The 24,704-nt window shown below is 37.1% G+C and overlaps 1 protein-coding gene across 2 annotated transcripts in view; it reads left to right on the plus strand.

Annotated features, from left to right (window-relative positions):
* The window catches only part of SLC25A21 (solute carrier family 25 member 21), a 272,319-nt gene that overhangs the window by 141,033 nt on the left and 106,582 nt on the right, over positions 1-24,704 (plus strand). For both annotated transcript variants that reach the window (XM_088145363.1, XM_088145362.1), the window contains exon 2: positions 10,943-10,991. In XM_088145363.1, coding sequence (XP_088001489.1) covers positions 10,943-10,991 — 49 coding nt within the window. The remainder of the gene's footprint in view (positions 1-10,942; positions 10,992-24,704) is intronic.

A 24,704-nucleotide genomic window follows, 5' to 3' on the forward strand; every position in this document is an offset into this window, starting at 1 on the left:
CTCAGGACACAGAATGGATTTAAGTTGATGGGATCCCTTTCATTGGCTTTGTTCAAGTGAAAGCTAGGGACACTTTCATTTGGATTCTTACCCTGAACAGGAGGTTGGATTCAGTGGCCAAAATGGCCTGTTCCAAATATATCACTGTATTGTTTGATACATTAGGTGTGCAAAAGTCCATTGTATGGGGAATAATTTTCTGTTAACAGGTCTTAGCTTATACATCTATGTAGCATTCCCTTCAAAATCTGTGGGATTTAGAGGATCTTTATAGTAAGTGGATTGCACGCAATGGCCTGTATCCAACCAAGTGCCATCACTCCCATTTCAGATCAGCGAAGGGCAGAAGAGGGGAATTGCTAATTGTCCCTTCTCTCAGCTACCACTACACACCAAATCTGCTTCAGAGACTTAGGGGATCCTTCAGAGCATTGGGAGAGGTGGAGAAAGGAAGTATTTGTGCAAATTGTCTCCCTCTATCCTCCAATTACCAAAACTAATGAGCCTTCTATGAATGGGGGATCATACCTGGATATAGTCTAGAAAATGAGACTGTTGGCAGCTGCCAGCATCTCATGAATCCCATTGATCAATAAACCAGAGAAACTATACCTTTGGTGTGAAAGCAGAACATTTCAGGAAAAAAATGAGTTTGTGTGTCTGTACATTTATATCTGTTCTTCAATGAAGAGTAACACATTTAGGTTACACCCAATATACCCAAGGTACATCCAATATAGCACCCACATTTCTGGAATTATTATAGCATTTCAGGGTCCCTTCTACCCTTATATTCTGTGAGTCTAGGATTCTAAATATTTTGATGACACTCATGTTGGATCAATATGCCATCTTCCAGCAGAAGGGTTGCTGAAGCTTATTGGTTCTGCAGCATCTACCTTGAAACCAGATAGTTTCAGATTTATATTTTGTTGAAATATGTGCAATGGTACAGTACTTTGGAAGAGGTCATAGGGCATATAGATTTGAACTTGTGCCAAGGGTCTGGTCAGATGAAGTTAATTAACGGCAAATGAAGGACAGCTGCCTTTTATGTTTCTACACATCTTTGATCTGTCCTACCCTTCAGACCTCTGTGGACAAGGCAGTTAAATGCAAACTAGAAGGCTTTAACTGTTTTAAAGACATCAAGGCCCTCAAGGGCAAGGAGTGATAGTCCATGCAGCCACGAGCTGTTAGCTTAATTCATTAGAGAACTTTAAATCTGCCAAAAAGACAGACAGACAGAGAACTATCCCTGCAATCAGTTCAGTTTCAACACAGGGGATTACCACAGTTTTGGAATATATGATTTAGCCAATGTCTGAAAAAGGTTTGTTCTATCAACAAATAATATTATATTGTTTATAAATAGGGATTTAGATATATTAGGACTCATTTCAAAGTTTGGGATTTTTAAATTTTTAAAGCCCTTGGGAGTGACACACTTAGAAAGAATTTTCTGGCTTTTTCCACCTGTACCTAAGATGGTACTGGTCAGAAGCTCTTCTTCATTGCCTGGTAAGAAAGTTACTAGAGAAAGGCCTTTTTCACTACCAGGACCTTCACTCTGTAATTTGTTCCAAAGACAGACTTGCTTGTCTGCCTCCATCAATACCATTTGCTTTCACAACACACTTGTTTTTAGCTTCAAATCTGTTAGGTTTTTCTTCATTTTGCTTCTTGCTTCTCTTGTAATTTTAATATTCATATGAAAAAAATTCAGCGTGGTATAGGGTGATATTTCCTCTCTTCCTCCCTCTACCTTCTGTAACTTTCAGATCTGAGTGGTAAACTTTAATTATCCAATCTGATTTACAATGAAAGAATTGCATGGGAGAGAAGATAATCTCCATCATATCAAATACAATGGATATATACTATGAGTGACAATAGCAATTGACTTTTGGATTTAATGTGGGTAGTAATTTCAAATCCCCATTCATATCCATAGAAACTCAAATGCTTTGAACTCTAAACCACCTGCTTTTTAATGTATTTCAATTCCTCTTAGGTTTTGCAAAACTGCATAAATTGTTGTTAACTATAATTGTATCTTGCCCTCCAAAAGAACACCAAACTTCTAACTTGCTGAGTCTTCAAATCTACAGTAAATTCAACATGTATTTGAGTGCTGTCTTAATCACATAGTTACCACATTACGGATTAACAATTAGAAATATAATAGTGCTAGAACTTCAAACTAGCTTGACCTCCTTGTATTCCTCTAAGGAATATTAAATATTTTTTCACCCATTCGTTTTTGAGAAACTAACATTTCCACAAGTTAGGGGGGTTTTTTCTCTGTTATTTTGGGCTCTGAGCCTGTTTCTCAAGAATGTGCAAACATGGTGTCATATTCTCATCTTATAGATACTGACATCTCTTACAAAGGCTATAATCAAAAAGTTTATCACAGTTGGATTGTCAACAAAAGAGAGTAGCACACTTAATGCACATTTGAAAATAAGAATGCAGTACAAAAAATTATATTATTTGAACATTATTCCCAATGGTCCAAAACTTGGTACCCTCTCTCTTTCAAACTATGTAGGATTTTGTTCCTTTGCATGTTTTCTGTTAGGATCACTACATTTCATACTTGTTCTGATTTTGCAGAAGAGGAATCAAGTATAGAAACTAGTGAGAGATATAAGGTTATGTCTAAGAATTTTAGATAATGAAAGTTTTAGTGCAGACCATAGAAATAAATTATATCATATATACACTCTGAAGTGGACCAGTTAATAGTCTGGATAGTTAATAACATAAAGGTTTGTTAGATCCATGATAGCTGTATTTTATTTGGCTCTTTCTCAAATCATTATGATTGGTTTCTTTGAATCTGCCACTTAGATCACCTGTAGCTGCTGATGTCTAAATTGTAGAAAATCTTGACAAAGTACTTATCTAATATAAAGCAATTCTAGCATGAAAAGATGTTTTGGCTGGTTAACAAGAATATATCATTTACTTTTTACATAGTCCTAACTATGTTTAATAAAATTTATATTGCAGAATGTTCAATTTAACTTTCTAATAATGCTTATATCACCTTTGGGCATGATACTTGAAAGAGTGATGGCAATCAGTTTTTGACATTTTTCAGTCTGCTTTCAGGACAGCATTAGGGATGAAACTGATCTTGTACTCCCTGATGAATTATCTGCTCATGGAAAGAAACAGATTGAATGTGATCTTGTTGGTTTTACTGTATTTCTCTGTGACTTTTGATACCTTAGGTCATAACATTCACTGGACAAGACTGAGAGCTGGAGACCCCAAGCTGTGGTAGTTCCATTTCTACCTGCAGGGTCTATTCCAGAGGATGGCAATGAGTGATTTCTATTTGGCTTTATTGAGCTGGGTGGTATTTTTAATTTCATTCTTTCCCCAGGAGGATTAACACCTGTCTGTGTGAAATCATTGGAATTTGGAATAGGGTGTCATCAGAATGCTAATAATACTTAGTTCTGTTTCTCGCTATTAACAAAGTCAGTTGCAGCTATGCTGAACTTGATTGATTTAATTACAAACAAATCATTCATGTGTATGCATGAATAGATTTATGCTTAAACCACATATTCAAAATATACTTTTTTCTAAGCAGATATACCCAATCACATTCTCATTCATTCTTGGATCTCCAAATAGCCTATTCACTACTTCTGTGCACCATCATCTTTTCTTACCCATCCATTTATGTTATTTTGACAGAAGAACTTTCCACACTGGGTCTCATTCATTTACAGTATTGCCCAGTTTTCCCCAAAGTTCATCTTGGTTCTCTCATGATGACAATTTGCTGAAATGTCACATTACCAGTCTACAGATTCTTACTTTCATACATAACCACAACTATCTAGATAACACTAATTCATACTTTCTGATAAATATCTAGTCCTTTCATTCTTAACTTGTACTTTTTCTTGGCAGGGGGGGAGGGTTCTCTATTTTTACATAGTGTATATCATGCTCATTACCATTATACCTCTTACATTCCAAGTCACAGTCTTCCATCTGCCAAAGTCATTACTTTGGCAGGAAACAAAGAAGGAATCAAAAAGACCAGAACACATCCTCTCCAGTAACCAACACCCAGATAAGCAGGGATTAACACCAGACAAACAATCAAGCAGAAAACAATATCCTAACCAAGGAACTACCAAGGAGAAAAACACACCCCCACCAACACTTGCAGGGCAACCTACTGCATATAAACAGGAAGCAAACTCCACACTCAGTAGCACTGATGATGTTACCTAGTTGAGTAATGAAATGTCTGCAATCAAACAACCAAGCTCAGAAAGCACCAAGGACTCCAGAGTTCAACCCTGAGCTTCATATATTCTCTTCTGTTGAAATTCATCACTAGATGAGCCCACAGATATTCTGCCACTTTGGTCAATTGAAGCTTTCACATAATGCCTTTTGGTAAGAGAAGGAAAGAAGGGATTAGAGTACCAACCTTAGCTATACCCCTGCTACATGCTATATTCAGTGCTAATAGTAAGGGCAGCATCAATTGGTTTTAGCACAGTTTGCCTAATATTTCATGAACCCTACCAAAGACCAGTTTCATCCAAACCTATTCATGCTATTACATGGAAGCAAGGATCTCTGATCTACAGAATATCTTGCAAGGCAACATAGTGTTACCTGCATTCTGTTAACTAGAAGGTAAATGCAGCATGTTGGTACAATCAGGATACACAGGCACTTTTTTTAAAACAAATCTGTCAGTTCTTTTAATGTCTAAATTTAAGTTCATTTGCTATCTGCCATATTGAAGTAGTTTTCATTCCTGTTGGGTTCTTAACCTCTGCTGTTCTTATTGCTTGTTTAAAATCATTCATTTTACTTTGTTTTAATTTTACCCTGTGAACTTTTAGCTACGGAGTTACTATAGGTTCCACACAGAACTTTGAATTGTGCATCAGCCACTTAATATGCTATATTTGCCCTGAGCTGACATTTTGCTGATTTTTCACCCAGCTGCATGTCAAAAAGAGATACTAAGTGTTTAAATCTAGCCCCTGGAGGAAGGTAGCATACAAATCTAATAAATAAACAAATGTCCACAGCAGTGCTAGTACAACCTTCTCTCTATACTGATATACCTAAACCTACTTTGAAAGAAGGCCTAATCCAAAAGTGTTTAATAGTAATGAACAGACAATATTGATACTCCAATCCATCCAAGGGTTTCTGAGGGGCATGGGGGGTGGGGGTGGGGGTGGCTGGATGGGAGGAGGAACAAGGTGGAGCCAAAGGACAAGTGTGTGCTGCTGGTTGCCTCTTTAAGTTTGACATAGGGATGAGAATAGTATTTTTATACCAAAGTTTAAAAAAAAATCAGAGAAAATGTGCTATTCAGAAGTTATATTGCTGCTGTAGAACTATATCTCATTACCATGAAGAAGAAAAGTTCTCAGTTTACAAGCATGCCTTTGAACACATCCATAACTGGCATTTAATTTTGCAGAAACTATAATGTGGAACTGATAGTTTAATCTATTTTATTTCTTATTCGGTTTATGCACAAAATAATTTTTTTTATACACAGCATAAAGATTTACAGCGTTTCAGCATTTGTCAAGGAACATAGCATTCTTTTGGCAGCAAAGGTGCTGATTTTGACGAACATTCTTTTTTTAAAAAGCTTTATTTTTCATAAATCAAGACCTAATAATTAATACTCAGTTCATATGTAACAGTTTAACAATCAGATGTGTTTTTACAAGGCAAGGCAAGGCACATATTTCAATATTTATTATTATTTTGCATATTCTGACATTATGGATTCAAATGCCAAAACAAATATGTACAGTTCCAGCTATATAATATACAGTGCCTGACATGTGTTTCTCTCTATGAGCAAATTTCCATTGTGTTTTGTTTCCTCTGTGACTATCTTATTCCAGGAAAATAAGAAAAGCACACTGAGAAGGGTGAATAATGCTTTCCGCACTAAGGGATTCGTGGGGTGGGGGTACAGCAATAAAACACATGCATCATTCTTCCCAGCACCTAGGACCTGATCTGAATGCTAGAACAACACACAGAAGGTAAAGGCTGTAACTTGAATGGATATCATTCCTGAAGCCATTGGGAAACATGCAGAATCTATATATACTCTTTCTCTTGCAAAAGATACATTTTAATTTTTTGGCTGGCAAGATTTTTTCTAAGCTGTTTCCCTACAACCCAGCACACAACCCTGAGAAGCGGCTGTTGGAGACCCTCTGCTGTGCTAACACACTGGCCCATCTTGCCTCAGCTTGGTAGAATAACTGGTAATGGATGTCATGTGAACCACACACCCACAAAACTGGAAGTAGAAAATTAATATGGCAGAGAAAATACTATTCTAGAAGCACAAATAATTCCTTTGGCAAGCGCAGATATAAATTACAATAGTAGAGAATATATATAGCTCAGGGTTGATTTGTTGGGTTCTTGGTGTTCTCTAAGCTTGGGTTTCTTCTTCCTTCCCATAAAGGAGTTATTTTTATGTCTGTTGAAATAATTTCTGATTTCTATTTTTGAAATAGAAATGAACCCCATTTATGAACCTTTCAGAAGGAACAACCAAATGTCAAAGAAAGAAGCAAACCGGCCCGACCATATCCTCCCTTGTCACACACCTATTAACCGACACCCAAATAAGCAGGAACCAGCACCTAATATTTGCCATAAGCGCCAAACAATAGCATGTCAATCAAAGAAGAAACAGTCCCTCCAATGAACACATATGACTCAAACCAACGGAAGCTCCTAGACTGGTAATGAAATGTCTGCCAGAAGAAAATCAAGCTTCAAGAACATTGGAAACCCAACAGATATAACTTAATTGAATTATGTCAGATGTTCTCAGGTTGAAATCTGTAGATAAGAACTGCAGGAAAGAAAATTTCCTCTTCCTGACTACATTTATTGCTGATGATCAAAGGCTCTTTGTAGATGTTCTAATTAATGATGGGCTGAAATCTGCCTTGCAATTTTTTTTGTGAAAGAGGTTCCTTTTTTTCTTTTCTCAGAATTCTTGAGAATTTCATTCAAATTTCTCTTGGTGGTGTTTTTGAGCTTATTTTATTGTTGAAGGTCGTAGTAATTGTTTCAAAGATGTCACGTGTGTCGTGCAAATGATGTGGATTATGTGATTTGCATCATTTGTGATGCTGACATGAATGATATCATTTGTCCCCCCTTTCTATGCTGCATATGCTTATATTACTGATAGTGTTATTTTTGGTTACACATTTTCCATCATTCTGAACCTCCCTGGTTGGCCACATTTCCCACAGTAAACAAGGAAAGGGGTAGGTTTTAAGGAAAACATGGGATGACAGGGAAGCCATAGATTGACAAAAATATTATTAAAATGTTTTTAATATTATTAAAATATAAATAAAATATTATTTATGCCCACCCCTCAAATACCTCATAAGTAATACATGCAAAAGCACTCCAGTCCACCCATGCAAATTTCACTGATACTTTCTTTACCTCTGAAAGCAATTTTAAACACACATTCTATGTCAGCAATTTGACTGAGATCTGGTTGGAAAAAAGTGCAGACTTTTTCTGAACAACCCTGGTTTTAATGGACATGTGTAGTTTAGGCCCAGGAACTGTGTCTTTTTCGGAACCTGCTACCCCCACTTGGCACATGTATGTGTCATCTATGATTGCACAATAAGGCTTCAGTTTCAAGCTCCATGAACTCTCCTAGTATTCACAGAAGTTTGTTTGGTCAGTAAATTATGATTATATTGATGATCCCATTTTGAAAAGGACCTTCAAAGCTGAGAGATACTATGTAAGAGAATGGCACACCTTTAAATTCCTGCACTATTTTTTAAATTGTCAGAAATGCAACTAACCCATCATATTTTCTGGACCAGTATTATTCAAATAGTGCTATAGAATTAATTATTACTATTGATAGGGAATGTATATTGAGTTTTATCTGCTTCATAATAATAACCGGTTATTGTTCTTTTTGTTCCCTTCTTCCCTCTCTCCTCCCTCTCTCCTCCCTTCCTCCCTTCCTCCCTTCCTCCCTTCCTCCCTTCCTCCCTCCCTCCCTATCTGTATACATATTCTTGGCTATTATACAGAGAATGCTGCCTTGGGAAATGAACTAACTAGACAAAACTACTGTGTAATTAAATGATGAGAACAAAGAAGAGATTTTTATCCTTTAAGAAACACAAAAGCAGATAGAATTTTGAAGTTACCAAAATATATTTGCTGCCAATGGAAGTGGAATTCATCTGATTTATTTGCTGGAAAAATGCCTGCAAGAAAGCGGGGGAAAAGCTAAGAAATTATAATGACTGCTATACCAATTTTTCATGAGATGTTGTATTTATTATAAAAAATAGGGTTTGGGAAATTCCAAATACCTTCTTTCAAAAAAAAAAAAAAGATTTGGACTGGACACACTGCAGGTAGAAGCAGCCTTGTGTCTAAGAGCAAGAGGTAGAAAATATAGTTGAGCACAGTCTGGAGGCCTGGCACTATGTAAGCCAAAGAAGAACCAAGGGAGGGGGCAGGAAGCCTGGAAGGGGGACACGGTGGCGCAGCGGCTTAATGACGCTGAAAGTTGCCGGCCAGAAATGGTCGACGCTTCAGTGGTTCGAGTCCAGCCTTCGCGTTAACAGGGTGAGCTCCTGTTTCCTCCCCAGTTCCTGTCAACCCAACAGTTCAAAAACTCACGTGAGTAGATAAATGGGTACCCTCACTCCGGTGGGAGGAAAAATGCTGGCGGCGCCTTGCAAAAAGGAGTCGGGAACAGTTGCCGGTAAGCGTGAAAAACCGCGCGCATCCGAAAAGGGCGCGAAGCAACAGAAACCCCGCCTCCTGCGCTCGCCAGCTGGGCTCTGCTCTAGGAAGGAGGCACTGGCAAACCACTTCCGAAACACCTTGCTTTGAAAACTGCAAGGACTCGTCCAGGCAGTCACTGCAGAGTCGGTAACGACTGAGCGCAGATTAAAAAAAAAAAAAAGGAAGCCTGGCCACAGATGAGCTTATGAGGAGGAGCTATGTTGAAAAGTCAGTGCAAGAGGGAGGCTCTGCGTCACTGATCAATATGATGCATTGGTCAGGTTAAGAAAGTAAACAAGGAGGAACAATGATATAATCCAGCCACCAACACAATTCACTTGGCTTGGCCAAGAGTCTTTTAAGATCAGACCAAAAACCTGTCTAGTCCAGCACCATGTTTTCCTTACTGGTCAAGAGATTCCTATTAGGAAACTGTAAGCCAGATATGCAGGCAAGAGCCCTCTCCTGCTCTTTTCATCAGTGCATGATCCTAGCTGGTTAGAATCAAAACATGATGGAGTCACGATACTACAGTTTGACTGGTTTGTACACTGACACCACAAAATACAAAAATAAAACCTCCACTCCCCCACAATTTTGCCCAAGCAACCTACAGATGTTCTTTATCTTGCTCTACTACTTTGTCTTGCTGCACTGCTCACTAATATCATACATCAAGAATGTTAAATCTGGCTCAACTCAAATAGCACCTAGCTGTATCTGATTTGTAATAAATATGCAATTTGTGCATGAATTTTCCTGGAAATAATACTATGTAAAGTTGTCTTCGGTAGCCTACTGCCCTCTGGTGTGGTTGACTACGGGTGATGATGTCATGTTAGGAAAGTCTGCTGTGAATCAATGATAACCGCATTTGGATGTATATCCAAGTGTGGATGTTCTTCCTGTCCACTGCACTGAATTGAACAGGATATGCTTTGGGCTGCCCACACAAATTGCAGGCATTTGAACAACCCATTAAACCTGGGGCAACTTATGGACATGTCTAGGATTGCAGGCTATAAAACTAAGGAAAGCGGGATATCATGGGGTGCAACATTAGGAATTATTTAACTTTCAATTCATTTCAGTAGCCAGCACCCTGAATTCCACACGAATGGAAAGGAGAGAAGACTTTCACCAACTCTCCTTTTACGCCTTAACCCTGGTGCTTCACAAAATCTCCCCTAGAAGAGTTGAGGACTTCTGAAAGAGTATGTTAATTTAGATAGTAGTGGGAATGTGAATGAAATAAATCCTTTCATTTATAAATCTCTAATTTGACTCCAAACCATTGAGACTAAATCACAAATACCTTTTTTTTCTATATAATAGCCTCTCTGTCTATTTATTCAATACATTATCCTTTTACCAGTCCATACAAGTGGTCTCCCATTGGGTCAGTTTACAGGAGAAAAAGATCACTGGCTTTTCTGCACTCACAACTGTACACTGCTGTGCTCTCTAAAGAAGGATTTACTTATGGACTAATAATTGCCTCAAAAAGATATCACAATTCCTGCACAATTTCAGTTTATCCTATTACTTAGAAGCTGTTTATAATTTTCAAGGGGTACCAAAAAGAAGTTCTGAATTGAAACAGATGATGCAACAATGATGAAATACGTCTCATAATGTCACAGTGCAAACTCTGTCTTTTGTACTTACATCCTGACACTGCATGCAGGTAAATAAGCCACATGGCTTGTATTGTGTTGTTGAGACACACATTTCATCATTTGCCCCCTTCCTGTGAAGCACAAGGTTCTAACACTTAGAATTATACTATTCCAAAACTGCAGATGTGGCACTGCCGCAGAGAAATAATGTATTGCTAGAATTGCAGAGTGAGTTAATGAGAGACCTTGAATTTGGGCCAGTAATGTCTTGGCTCAAGTTTAACACCTCAATACAGCTTTTAACCAAGGTTCAGTTTTTCCCAAAAACTTGACTGTCTCAAAAGAAGACCCTTGGCGAATCTGAGGAGAACAAGCTTTTGTGTTATCCTTGTTTCCCATGCTAAACATGCTTAGCACTAGAACATTTGATACTTCAATAGTTGTAGAGATCAAATATATTTACCAGGCTTCTCTTTTCTATCATCTTACAGGTCTTGTAGAAATTTGCCTGATGCATCCCCTCGATGTGGTGAAAACCAGGTAAGGTTCTGCTTGAACAAGTTTTATTGACATTGGAAGGCATCCAAATTGGAAGCTGTCAGAACTCAAAACGCTCAAACTTGTCCAACTAAGATAACTTCTCCCTTTAATGGCATTTATATTTACTTACTCTTTTTCATAGCATTTGACAGGCAGAATTTAAATGGCATGATGCATTTCTGCTTGGAGGTCATCTGGAGGTGCTAAATATCTCTTTATAAAATGCACTCTTCATGTGACAGCCTGAGATCCTTTTTGTTAAAAAGGGAGGAGGGGAGTATAGAAAGTCTGTGTGTGTGTGTGTGCGTGTGCGTGTGTGTGCACACACACACATGAATGTGTGTTCCTCATCTTTATCATCTGAATTTATCTAAATGTATTTATCATCTGAAGTAATGTTTTTACTTGAAGCTGGAAATGTCGTATTGCTTTAGAAATAAAATAATATTGATCGCAGATGTGGCTTGACACAGCTAGTCATATTCTACAAAGTCATCCAAAAGTATCCTTTCAACCTTTGCACATGGCAGTTGGATAGTTTCATGGCAGCCACCATCAGGCATGTTCACTGACTTCCAAACACACATTTACAGCTCGGCAAGTACCACCTGCTCAGTTGCTTTGGAAGAACACTAAGATGTTTAGGGCTAGCATTGTATCATCATCATCATCATCATCATCATCATCAGGAAAAATGCATGCTTGTCAGGTAAATGTTTCGGGTTCTGTTTCTAAAAATCATATCTAGTCAGTTAGTGTAAGAACATTGCACCTGAATGAGTCAGTTTTGGGAAAGCTGCTGTCTTTTTCTGCCTTTTGCATTTCAAAACAAAAGTTAGAATGGGTTAAGATTTTCATTTATTTATTTATTTGTTAGACTTACATTCTGCCTTTCTTCCCAAGCTCAAGGCAACATATAAAGTACTTAAGTGTGTGGTAGGTGAACTGAGGGACAGGGAGCTTCTGTGACTGAAGGTGGACTTGGACCTGGACCTCCCTAGTGCTAGTCCAATCCTTTAACTCCTATCCCCCACTGACTCTGCATCTCTGGATATTTGAAATTAGAAATCTGGAGAAATTTAGCCCACTATATCTTTGGGTGTTTGCTACGTTCTCTCTTTGCAGCAAGCTGTGAGTTGTTTTAACATTGCTTGTTGAACAAACCATATTAGCCTGGTTCACACACACACACACACACATTTATTACAGCCCTAAGGCCAGATACAATCAAAATATACAATAACAACCATCTTACATTTATATATATCTATAAAGCAATTAATATTATTTAATCTAGTAATTAAAATAACAGTGCTAAAATATATCAAGATAGGCTACTATGTTGTGGAATTTTAACTCTAAATAATGGTGGAGCGTATTGTACAGATGGTAGCACAGAACTGGGCAACTTGGGAGGATATTTCCGGGTCTTTGTCCGAAAGGAGTAGCATTAGATGGAAGTCACACTCCCTGCCAGGAAATCTCTTCAATATCGGGTATATATATATCTGTCTAGAATCCTTATATAGGGAGCAATATAGTAGGATATGGCTTAGTGTTTCTATTGAGCCATCTCCACATGGGCATAATCGAAGGTGCATAGGAATGCCCTTAAAGCAGTGTTGTCCAAACTTGGCCACTTTAAGATGAGTGGACTTCAACTCCCAGAATTCCCCAGCCAGCATGGCTGGCTGGGGAATTCTGGGAGTTGAAGTCCACTCATCTTAAAGTGGCCAAGTTTAGACAACACTGCCTTAAAGCGTCCAAAAAGGACTGCTGAGGGCAATGCGTTCATTCTAGCTAGGGTGAAAGCTTTGCGAAATTTCAGAATTGTAATAGATGTTAAATAAGAAGCTGGAATGAACCCTTGTGGTAGAAACTGACAAATATTGAGGTGTAACACCTTACTTAAATTTGTTTGTAAATCTATATCCCAGATACGTTGTTTAAGGGCAGTTCCAGCATTATCAAATCCTAATAAGCACAGAGTTTGCATAGAGAAGCCCAGCAATTGAATTCTATCTAAGGCTTGTTTTTGCCACGATGATTTAAAATGATCCCTAAATACTAACGGGGCTAAATCTATCGGAGATAGTAATAACTTCAGCAGAAGGTAAGAAGAAAAAAACATGCTCTGGCATCCAATGAAACTATACCTAATTCTACCCTTAAGATGGCATTTTTAACACTTTTTCGTACCATCAAAACGGCTCTCATAAACTTACTTTGAATAGTTTCAATTTTATTGAGCTTTGCAAAGGAGCAAATCTGAGAACCGTAGAGGAGCTGAGGTATTACTTTAGCTTGAAATACCTTGCATGCTGCAGGGATGTAATGGGCTCCTTTTGAGTGGTAGAATCTTATAATTGCTGATGAAGTGCGCTGTGCCACACTTGCTCGGTAAAGGAAATGTGCATTCCAGAATAGAGAAGCATGGAATTGCACTCCAAGGTATTTATAGGTGCGCACCTGTTCAATTGGGGTCCCATTTATTTGCCATTTATGGCTTTTATGATAGTATTGGGCAAAAACTAAAACTTTAGTTTTCTGATAATTTATTGAAAGTTCTTGATCTGTGCAGAATAAAGCTAGTGCCCTAAGTGCTCTTCTCATTCCCACTTGTGTAGTAGACATAATGACTACATCATCAGCATATAGTAGTGCTGGGATTGCACGGTCAGCCAGAATAGGTGGATGATGGGCTGCAGCAGCAAGCGCTTGAATTATTGGATTTAGATACAGATTGAAAAGTAATGGAGCTAATATGCAACCTTGTCTTACACCTCTGTAAGTTGGGACTGCTCTAGATAAGTGTCCCCAAGGGGTGCATCTAATTTTCAGGGAGGTATTTGAGTAAAGGGACTTAATAAGAACCATATTAGCCTGGTTCAGATTTTGTGCTAAGCCAAAAGTAAACAATGCACATCCTAGTTGAGCATTATGTGTGAACCCTGCCTCTAAGTCCTTTCCATTTTTTCATCCCTAGACTAAACATACCCAGAAACAGAGTGGTCAGACATAAACAGATTGGACAACATACGAGATTTAGGTCTTTGCTTACAAGAGAAGCTGGACCCAATGGGAGCAGCCATGTCTATTTTTTCACAAGTTTATCCTATTTATAAACCAAGCATTGGTTTAAGATGTCAGTTTGTGGCATTTCTATAGGTGTTTCTGCCTATTTATTGCTTATTGTTCTCACAGCTTGAAAAGGGCTATATAGATGAAGGGAGGGAAATCTTCCTGTTTCTTTACCTTAACTCATACTGCTCCAACCCTACCCTAGTCTATGTCTGATATGAAAAGTAGGCTAAGCAAGAACAGCTTTCAGAAATGGAAGGAAGTGGCAAGAAGGAAGGGGTACTCAGGGATGCACCAGGAGATGCAACAAGCAAACCTAAGAAGAGCAGTACTAAAGGGCTCAGATGCTTGTACAGTAACGTGCAAAGTATGGGGAACAAATCCTCTGTAGAAGGAAGAATAGAACTTGAGTCCTAGTATGGTAGTGGTGAGACAAATATGACATTGTTAGTATTACAGAAACCTGGTGGGATGGAACCCAAGACTGGAATATAGTACTACAACGATTTGTTCAAAAGAAACAGACCCAGCGAAGGAGGGGAGGTCATTATACATAAAGAATGACTATATCTGTATGGAAACTTGTGACAAGAAGAGCAAAAATCCTGCCAAAAGTATCTGGGTGAATATTAAGGGGAAAAGAAACAATAATGACACTGTTGTGGGTGTGTACTATAGGCTACTCTACCGACCAGAAAATATAGTTGAAATCTTTGCAGATCAGATGGTGTCTAGGAAACACACCACTGGGCTAATGGGGGATTTCAACTACCCCAACATCAACTGGGAATCAAACTCTGAAGCAAATAGGAAATCTAATATGTTTTTGATGTACTTTGCAGACAAAGTCATTGTACAAAAGATGGAGAAGGGAGCAAGGGGATCACATATTGAATTTAATATGTACTAACAGGGAAGAAATGGTTGAGGAAGTAGAAGTTGTAGGAACCTTTGGAAAGAGTGACCATGTGATCCTAAAATTCACTCCACTGCAGGCAGGGAGAGCAAGAGGTATTCAGACTGGTGTTCTAGATTTCAGGATAGCTGAATTCAATAAGCTGAGGGAAAAAATAGGAAGGATTCCAAGAATAGAAATCTAGAAGGGAAAACAGTTCAGGAGGGTTGGGAAATTATGGAAATGGAGATAATTAAACCCCAAACACAAACAATACCAAAAAGAAAAAGAAAAAAAATACTGATGAAACTAGTATGTTTATCTGAAGAACTCTGATAAACTGGTAAACAAAAACAGGGCACATTTAAAAAATGGGAAAAGGGTAAATGAAAAGTATCATAATTTTCTAAGATATACTGCTGACAGCTGCAAGAACAAATTCAGCACAACATTGGAAAACTTAAACTTTGCCAACAATACAAGACTGGGAGACCAAAACTGAATGTACTGCACATTAATGGCAAAATTGACAATATATTTTCATAATGAAGCCTATGACACATTAAAGAGCAAAGCAAATTCAGACCTTTGGAATACAGTTTTTAGGAAAAGAGTTAAAAGACCAGTCAAAATAGATGGAATAGATGGAATGGCTTAAACAGGTACTAGCAATGACCTCCAATGTTTAATGTTCAAAGTACAGTACAAATATTTAGGTAGTGATTAGCGGTTGGGGAAATAATGGAAAGGAAGGAGAGAATGTGTTACCAAAAGGTTTTTTTTTAATTTTTTTTTAAACTTATGTTTTATTAGTAGTTGTTTATCTTCTACTTTGCTTTTGTATCTTTATTCTTGTGTGATTTCTGTTTAAATAATGTGTCAAAGCTTATGCAATAAAAATGCTTTAAAATGGAAAAGGGGGCATATAACAAAAGCAGAATATCAGGAAATATTCTGAATCTGTACGGATGGGGTCAGGAAGGCTAAGGCTCAGAATGAGCTGAGGCTTGCAATGAACACAGAAAAATAACAAAAAGTCTCCTTTGAGAGTATGCAGAGCAATCAAGGAAACAGTTGGACTGCTGGTTGGAGAAGATGGCAAGATGGTGATGGCCAACGGGAAGAAGACTCCATGGCTTAATTCCTATTTTGCATCTGTCTTTTTGCAAAAGGAAAAATGGTCCAATCTGTCAGAAGGTGCACTGTGTATGGGGGAGGGGACAGAAGAGGAAGCAGGTCGAAACAGGCAAGGAAGTGGTGAGAGAACACCTAGCTGCTTGAAGGAAGCAAGTCACCACAATTCACAGAGGAATTGGATAAATAAGCTCCATTCACCCACACTTCTTTTAGTGCCAAAAATAGGTAATTGTCTTACACTGTTTGTGTGAATGAAGCAAACACATGAAGACATGCATGTGATATCAAGTTGATTCCTAATTTTTGCTTAATACCTGACAAACTTTGGTCCTGAGCTAATAGCATCTGCATAAAATACCTATTTTTGTGTTATTAGCACTAATCCATCAAAGAAATCACCCATCATACCTCATAAAATTCATCTGAAGGAACTAACAGAATTAACTAAAGAGAAACATACCAGGAAAGAAATTAATATTATATGTGTAAATATTTACACAGATTTATATTTGATATTCCTCTTTCACTTCATTGTGACTGTGTCTAAAAATATTTGTGTAGTTGAGGTTAACTGTCATGAAGTTTCCTGAAGAAAAAAAAGGTCAAGAAATTTCTGTGAGCTTTATCTTAAACCAAACAAATGCAGCATTTGTGGGGATTGACATATGCAATCAATAACTAAAGAAAAATCAGTAACTTTCCAATAAACCTCTTATCCACAACTAGGAATTTCTATTTGTCACATAGAATTCCCATTTTATTTCTGTTTTATTTTGGGCAAAGCATCTGAAAATTGCATCACTGACATTTAGTTTGACCTGTTTGTTGGGCAAAGGCAGGGTCCATTGTAATTAAAAAAATCTGCTTACAGAGAAAAGAGGTCCAAGGTTTGTTGAAAAGATGGGAATGCTGACATAAACAGCATGCTGTCAACAAATTTGAAGGAAGCAAATTTCAGCATGTATTTGACAACAGTACTTGTGAGCTGAGCTGATTCTCTATTTCTCAGAAGAATGTGTAGATTGGTGCAGAGTTAGCTATCTTTATGATTTCTCAAAATATTGTGATACATTCACAGATCTATACTGAGGACAAAGTGTGTTTAGAAGATTGTACTTTACCAGAAAATACATTTAGGAGTGTATGCTTTGAAGGCATTTTATTTAGAAATGGATAAAAATATGCATTTCAAAACAGATTTGTACATGCATAGATTTGAACATGTAGATTAATGAAGAAAAACAATGGATCATATCAAGAAATGTAATACCATTCTGCAAATCCTTATTTAGAGATATTATATTTTAATAAATTTGTAGTTCTGGAGTATTCCTGGAATTATGCCCTGCTAACGTAGGATACAGTGGCAATCAGAAAACCTCCCCAGCTCCACCACAAATTCCCGTTGGCAGCTGCAGTAGCTGTCATATCAATTCTAGATGATCCTGGGGTATTCAGTTAATTTTAAAATATTATGGTCTGTACATAGCACATGTCTCTGTGGAAGCATATGTGTGTGCGCGCACGTACAGGCAACCTGCACATATAGAAGTGGAGTATCAGGAAGACAAGATCCAAGATTTCCAAATCTTCGATCAGATATGCTAATATTTGGGCCATAGTTTAGTGGAAAGTACATGCTTTATACCCAAATGGTTCCAAGTTCAGTCTCCATCTTGAAGAATGATGGAGAAAGATTCTTGGAGAGCAGCTGCAGGTCAATGAAGACAATGTAAACAAAACTGAGCTAGACAGACCAGTGATCAGGTGGAAGGCAAATGTCAGGCATCACACCTGGGCTTGGCAGTAAATCATTGATCTCCAGACATTTCCCCTCTTGCCTTGACTTGGCAGAAAACTCACAGCAGAACTCAGCTAGATTAGAATAATTTTTACAGCCAAGAATGAAGCCATCCCCAACAATTGATTTCCCAGTGTGGTGCAGAGATGTCAGGAACTTTACAATGTTCTAAAGTTTAAAACTTTAGACTTCATTCTCCTGCTGTTTTGAATTAATGGCTACTTGGCACGGTGCTTGGTGGCCTTGAACTGTGGTACTTTTGATTTCCCTACTTAATGGGTACTGCTGGTTCCCACCAGGCCAGCCTGCATCTTTATATGCATTAGGGACATGGGCTTTTCTTTTTAAATCTAGGACAGCCTTGACACATTCAATCCTCCAAACTGAATTAGAAATGAGAAATAAATGTAATCCAGGAAGAATGTCATGTGATTTTGTTCTCTGAGTAGCTTGACTCATATACAGTATAAGATGAAAAATGTTTTGAGCTGAAAGATGTCATAAGGATTAAAAGTTAGGGGGAGCGCAAAGACGTAATCATCAAGTAATTTCAGCCAGGAGGTACAGTATCCATCTCAACATACTTCAACCACATCACATGAGACGTAAGCAAACATTCCTGAATTTAGGGAGAATGTTGATGTCTCACATTAGATTATACAGCTTGCTATTGCCTATTAGTTAAAACAACACTTTAAGTCAAACATTTCTTTGATTGTATGAAATGCAGGCATGACTAAGTGTATCCCATGGCAAGGGCCATTTCTAGTGAAAAATTAATTTCACATTTCTCTATTAGCTATTCTTTTCCAATTAATGTTTGTGTCCTAATTTCTGATGGTTTGGATTTATTACAGCAGCTTTGTTTCCTACATATGTTTCTGATCTCTTTCCAGCTGTTGTTTTTAAGTGTCTTTTCCTTTTATTTTATTAATTTATTTTTCCATTTTTCTATTTAGGTAAGCACTGCTGAAATCTATTCTGAAATATTCAGTTTGAAGATCATGCTTACTATCAGAGGGTCCTATGTTTCTATGTCTAGCTTCACAATTTTGTCCAGTTTTGTATCTTGAATTGAATATTCTTTGTAAAGAGGATAATTGGTAAATCCTATGACTAATCTGAAAACATCTTTAAAAACTGATACTGGTCTTTACTAAATCCCTCGTGAGATTCTAAAGATAATCCGTTATTTTTAATAATTGAAATATGGTGCTTGACAATGCAATTTTGTTGTGTCTACCGAGAACATTCAGTTCAGCAACACAATAAATGTGTATAGGGGTTCATCCTAAATAACATGCATGCATTTTTACAGAACTTTTGGTTCCAACTTCAACAAGAGGAATTTGTCAGGATTACAGAAATTTGGATGCAGATTTACTTCAGGGATCTATTATTTGATCTTTGTTTTACTTCAACTTTGAATCTATTAGAAATTTAAATAGATACATTGACTAGTTAATTCCAACTTGACAGCCTATTTCAAATTCATGTCTACTTCAAACTGAAGAAAATTTACAGTAAATTAATCATCTACAGATATGACATTTTATTTTTATTTATTTACGTACTTTATTCATTTATGCCATTCCAGTTAAAATCAGCTCTGAGCAGCTTACATAACTTATTTACATAAATAAACTTATACAGTGCAAAATCTAAAAACATAATAACATTCCAATACAAAGCACGGTACCAGAAAGTTACCCATTCCTGATTGTTTATAATGAAAGGAACTGAACAGAAAGGAATTTTAATCACACCCATGATGGAAGGAGACCCTTCCATTAAGAACCAAATCTAAGTCAGGGTGCTGATTGTGACCAGTGTTTACTTAGACAATCCTACTAGATCTCCTGCAGAAATATTTTACTGAAGTATTTGAATATTTCAAATATTGAACAGGTGGAATACTATATCATTGTTCCAAGGCAAGTGTCACTGATGGGAGAAGAACTGTCTATTCAGATGAATCAAAAGATAAATGACTCAAGACAGTATTAGCAAAATATTTGTGGGTGTGTTTCAACTGCATATATAGTTGCAGTTGTCAGGGACCTAGAACAGGTTTACCATCTTTTTGCCACAAGATTATTACTGAAAACTTACATACACTGGAGGAAATACATGGGGCCAGTAGACAAATCCAGTGTGTGAGAGCGGTTCTGTGTATTTGTTAATCTTGCTTCCTGTTTCTGACATTGTAGGAGGAGAGCTGTGTTAGTCTATGGTGGTAAAAAATCAGGAGTCTGCTAGCGCCTTTTCTGACTAACAAATATACATTTGTTTTCTTTTCTTTTAATAAAATCTGTTAGTCAGAAAAGATGCTAGCAGACTCCTTTTGATTTTCCCCCTGTCCTTAGAATCTTTGTGACTTGCATCTTCAAAGGCACACCAGGACTTTTTATTTCTTGATCATGGTGGTATGTCATGATCCACCCTAACTGGTCAAACTGAAGAGATACAATGCATATATATCCTATGCCACAAAGTTAAGATTTTTCATTCCAGAAATCTTTCATCTAAACCAACATATTTCTGGTAGCAAATGGGGCACTCTCAGTAATCCATTAAGGGCATAAAAGATTTCTTCGCTGCTCTACACTTTCAGTATTGCCTCCTTACTGAAAAAAACGCATACTGGCATAGCATAAGCTGCTTGTTCATGTACCATTTCTCTGTGGCTAAGGCAGAAAAGAAAGTTGCTTGAAATATGGAATACGTTTGCTTGCACTGGAAAAAGCTGCAACTGATTAACACTATTCTCATGCCAGACAGGATAGTTGCAGGTTTCATTATGGAAAGTTGCTTCTTAAAAATATTTTAATAAAATACATTCTTTCATAATATGGCACCAGACTATATTTTCAGTTATACGTTTTGTGGGCAAATAAATCCACCTGCAGATAACCATCATATGAAGGGGATAGGGGGGAGCTTCCAGGTATATTATTCCCCTCCCCTCCCCTTACATTTAAGTTTATTCTACATTAAAAGTTATGGTCATGGGAAACAGGCGCTCTCTGGATTGGGAGCCTGTGGAAATTACCTACTTTTCCATTCAGAAATCTAGCCTTAAATCTCCCAGTAGTAGTCTATTTTGAAGAAGTACTTATTGAATAGCTTTGGGGTTAGAAAAATTCAAAGTACCTCCAGACAAGGATATGAAATTGCCAAGGAGGTGTGAGGACCAGTAGCCTCTTTCTTGTCCCTTCTGAATAAAATACCATTGTCTGTGTCATTATATTTAATCAGATAAGAAGACTGAGCAGTATGTTTAGGGAGTAGATAAAAGATATTGCAATAATTAGTTTTTGCTCGTGCGAGTTCCAAGTTGATCTTTGCTGGTGCAAATGCTTAGTCTTGGTCTACTGGTGTCTGCCAAAAGTTGTCTATTCTTATTTTCCTACCTGTCAGTGCCTGTTCACATCTGCCTACCTCTTCATCGCAGACCTCTTTGCAAAGTTATTGGGACAGTTTTCTTAAAAGTTGTGGAGGTATGCCTCCATGAATAAGCTTTGTAGAAATTCCTTTTTCTGCTACTGTTATTATTATTATTACTGTTATTAGTACTCCTCAACATTTCATTTGGTACAGCCCCACAAGTTTAGATATTTGTTACACAGGACAAGAATTTTTCTAGAATATCTGTTACACAGAACAAGAATTCCATCAGCCTAACCTACTAATGCAAAAACTATTAAACTCTAGCTTATGATTCTACCTAAAAATACAGATGTAAAATCAATTATAGAGCTCAAGATAATCTATTCCTTTGCCACCAAAATATGCTTCTTCCTCCCTAACCGTTCAGACTTTGTTACACGAGCATCTCATCCTATCCAAAAAAAGAATGTGCTTTTTAATGTTTTTCCTCCTGTTTCGCACTTCCAGATATCTCTTTCTTCCAAGCAAATTTCTAAGCTAACAAAAGTAATAGAAATGGGTTTTGTAGCATACCTATGACAACTGTGGTTTTAAAAATACCTTGCATACTACAAAATCATAAAAATATATTTGGAATGAGAAGAAATAGTAGAAAGTACAATGGATTATGTTTACAAGAAAAGCAAGGGTTTTGGGAGGAAGCAGATGTTGGAGCTAGAGAAGAAAAGCCACAGCATGAGTACAAAGGAACAGGGGTTCTTTTTTTTTTTTTAATGTGTACGTTTTAAAAAGGGATATTTAATCGAGCAACTGGGAAAGTTTAAATGGGATGAAGCTGGAGACATCCATGGTGCACATGAGATATATCAAAACATTTCAACAGAGTGAGTGGGTGGGTTATTAACAGATGTTAATGATTTGTTGGTGGCATGAGGCATTAAATCACAATCAGGGTAGATTGTGGTCATGCCTAGTTTCTTACCCACAGATGAAAATTCAGAGTTAGACCACTGTCATGCCTGATTTCTTACCAGTGATGGACCATGTCTGCATTAAATAACCACTTTGTTTTAAAGATAATACCAGGTCCCCTATATTTAACTGTTTTTCATATCACAGAACTAATGTGAGATAATTTATGAGTACAGCCTCTTTAATATGCCCTTTTGGATGTCTGTGTCTATGTGTCTGTGTCTGTGTCTGTGTGTCTGTGAAGTTTCTCTTGCGTGTGTGTGTGTGTGTGTTTCAGTTCACTGGCAATCAGAAATTGCAGATACAAAAGAAGAGAGAGATGCAAATGGTTAAGTACTGTATAACTATATCATCGCCAGTAGTTCCCATAAAGCTGGCTATTAATGCTATATTTAAAGAAAGACCTAAAACAACAGCATTACGCTTTTGGTTGCCAAATCAATCCTGTAAATAAATAAAAAGTGAGATAATATCTTGCATTTTGTGCTTTCAGTGTGTTTTTGCTAGCAGATGTATCACTGTGTATTCTAGGCCTAGAGGGGTTTTTGAGAAACAAGAATCTTCTTATTGAGCAGTTTATGGATAAAAAAAAATATTTTCAGTGTGTCTCTGGAAAAATAAGAGTCCTATTTTATTGTTCATTTCTCAAGAGGATGCAAAGAAGCAGTTACAATGTTTTAATCCTTGCTCATTATAAACAGGCAGTTAGTAAAACTAGTAAAAGGCATGATAAAACAGCTTTTCTCAGCTTTCTCTTTTCCAAATGTTTTGGAACCACAACTTTCAAAATTCCAACACATCTGAGACATACCAGGTTAAAAAAGGTTGGCCAGGCTGGCAGAGCTGTGTGATTCCTGAACTTTGTTTAGCTAGTGCTGTACTTTAAAATACTGAAGACTTAGTATTCATATATTGAATATAATTAATATTCAAATTATAATAAAATGTGCTAACTATTAGAGGTCTTAATCTGTATTTGGGGAGACAAATGCCTACCCATAATATCCCCTCCCATAGCTGGACTTTGGGATAATGTCTATTGCCCTTGCCCTCACAGCAGCCAATAGCTCTTCCGTTTTTATCTTCTTTCTCTACTCCAATGCTGTTGTATTTAAGGGAAAGTTCATTTTCTTGCTGATACAGTATATTAAGTAGGAGCCAAAGGTATTTGAGTAGTTTCATGACTTCAGGTATCATGACTTCATACCTTATGAAGAAATAGTGTCCTTTTTTATTCCTCAGGCACAGAAACCTGGCCTTGCATTTTCAATCTGTAGGTAATATGTTCAGTGGCAGATGGCCTAGCATGGCAGATCAGTGTGAAATATCATACTTATATATATTGCCCTGATTCAACTGGGGAGTTTAGCTCTAAGTAGATTTCTAGTTTGATTGGTTCAGTAAATAATTTTTTTTTTTCTGGACATCTGAAAAAATTTCTTCTGGCTTGCCAACATGTTTTCTATACTTTCTTTTTCATAGGAAACATCACATTGTTTGGATCATGTAGCCAGGTTGCATGATTCCATTATTAATGGCAAACAAAGCCAGTTTGGAGAACAGCAGCAATTCCTGATCAAGCATAGCCCTTACTCTGAATGGGTGAATGGTTCTATTCCTTTGCAGAGCAATGCTTCAACAACTGCCAGAAGAAAATTAGTTTGTATTGCATCTTGGGTTTGCATGCCCATTTTTGGTTATATTTATTTTCATTGCTGGAAATTTTTTTGATGAAAATTATGTTTTGAAAAGTATAAAGCCGAGTAAAATAATACCTTGTTGCTTAGAGCAGCTCCCCAAATTCCATACCCTTCTCAAAATAACTTTCTGCATTAGTTCTTTATTATTATTTTGATAAACTACATTATATTAATAGCAAGCTATGTGTTTCCCTTACCAATTCATGCTGATTTGCAGTTTTCAATGTGTTAATATGGATGCATGAGAAGTGATTTCAGTTATACAGAAGCAATTTATAAGTACTTTCTTTGTATATGAAAAGGACTAAGCATTATTATATTCTAAGTGTGCATTTGATTACATTCGTGTTTGCTTTCACATTACATTTATAAATATAATACAAAAGTGTATTCACAATTCAGTATGCTGTCACTTTAAGAAACTGCATGAAAGATAATGGAGCACAGGCATTTGGTGGGTCCAATTGCTACTTTGTTCTTTAGAAATTGCTAAATTGTGAAATATGCATTTAAAAAGGGGGGAGGTGATTGGATGATGAAACATGTTAACCAGGGGTTTTGGAAGGTGTGTGTTTTATTTTTGTTTTTTGACCTTCTGGTAAAAACACATAGGACTGCATAATTGGTTCTTTTTTTTTTTTCAATTAAGCTTTTATATTGGCTTTGAATTCAGTCCCCATTTTTGCATGCTATTACTTTCAGATTTTAGCAGATGTTATTACAAAACTAATAGTGAA

Source organism: Python bivittatus, unplaced genomic scaffold (assembly GCF_059951505.1).
Source record: "Python bivittatus isolate LINGU-HERP-01145 unplaced genomic scaffold, Pbiv_v1 ctg000480_np1212, whole genome shotgun sequence".
NCBI lineage: Eukaryota > Metazoa > Chordata > Lepidosauria > Squamata > Pythonidae > Python > Python bivittatus.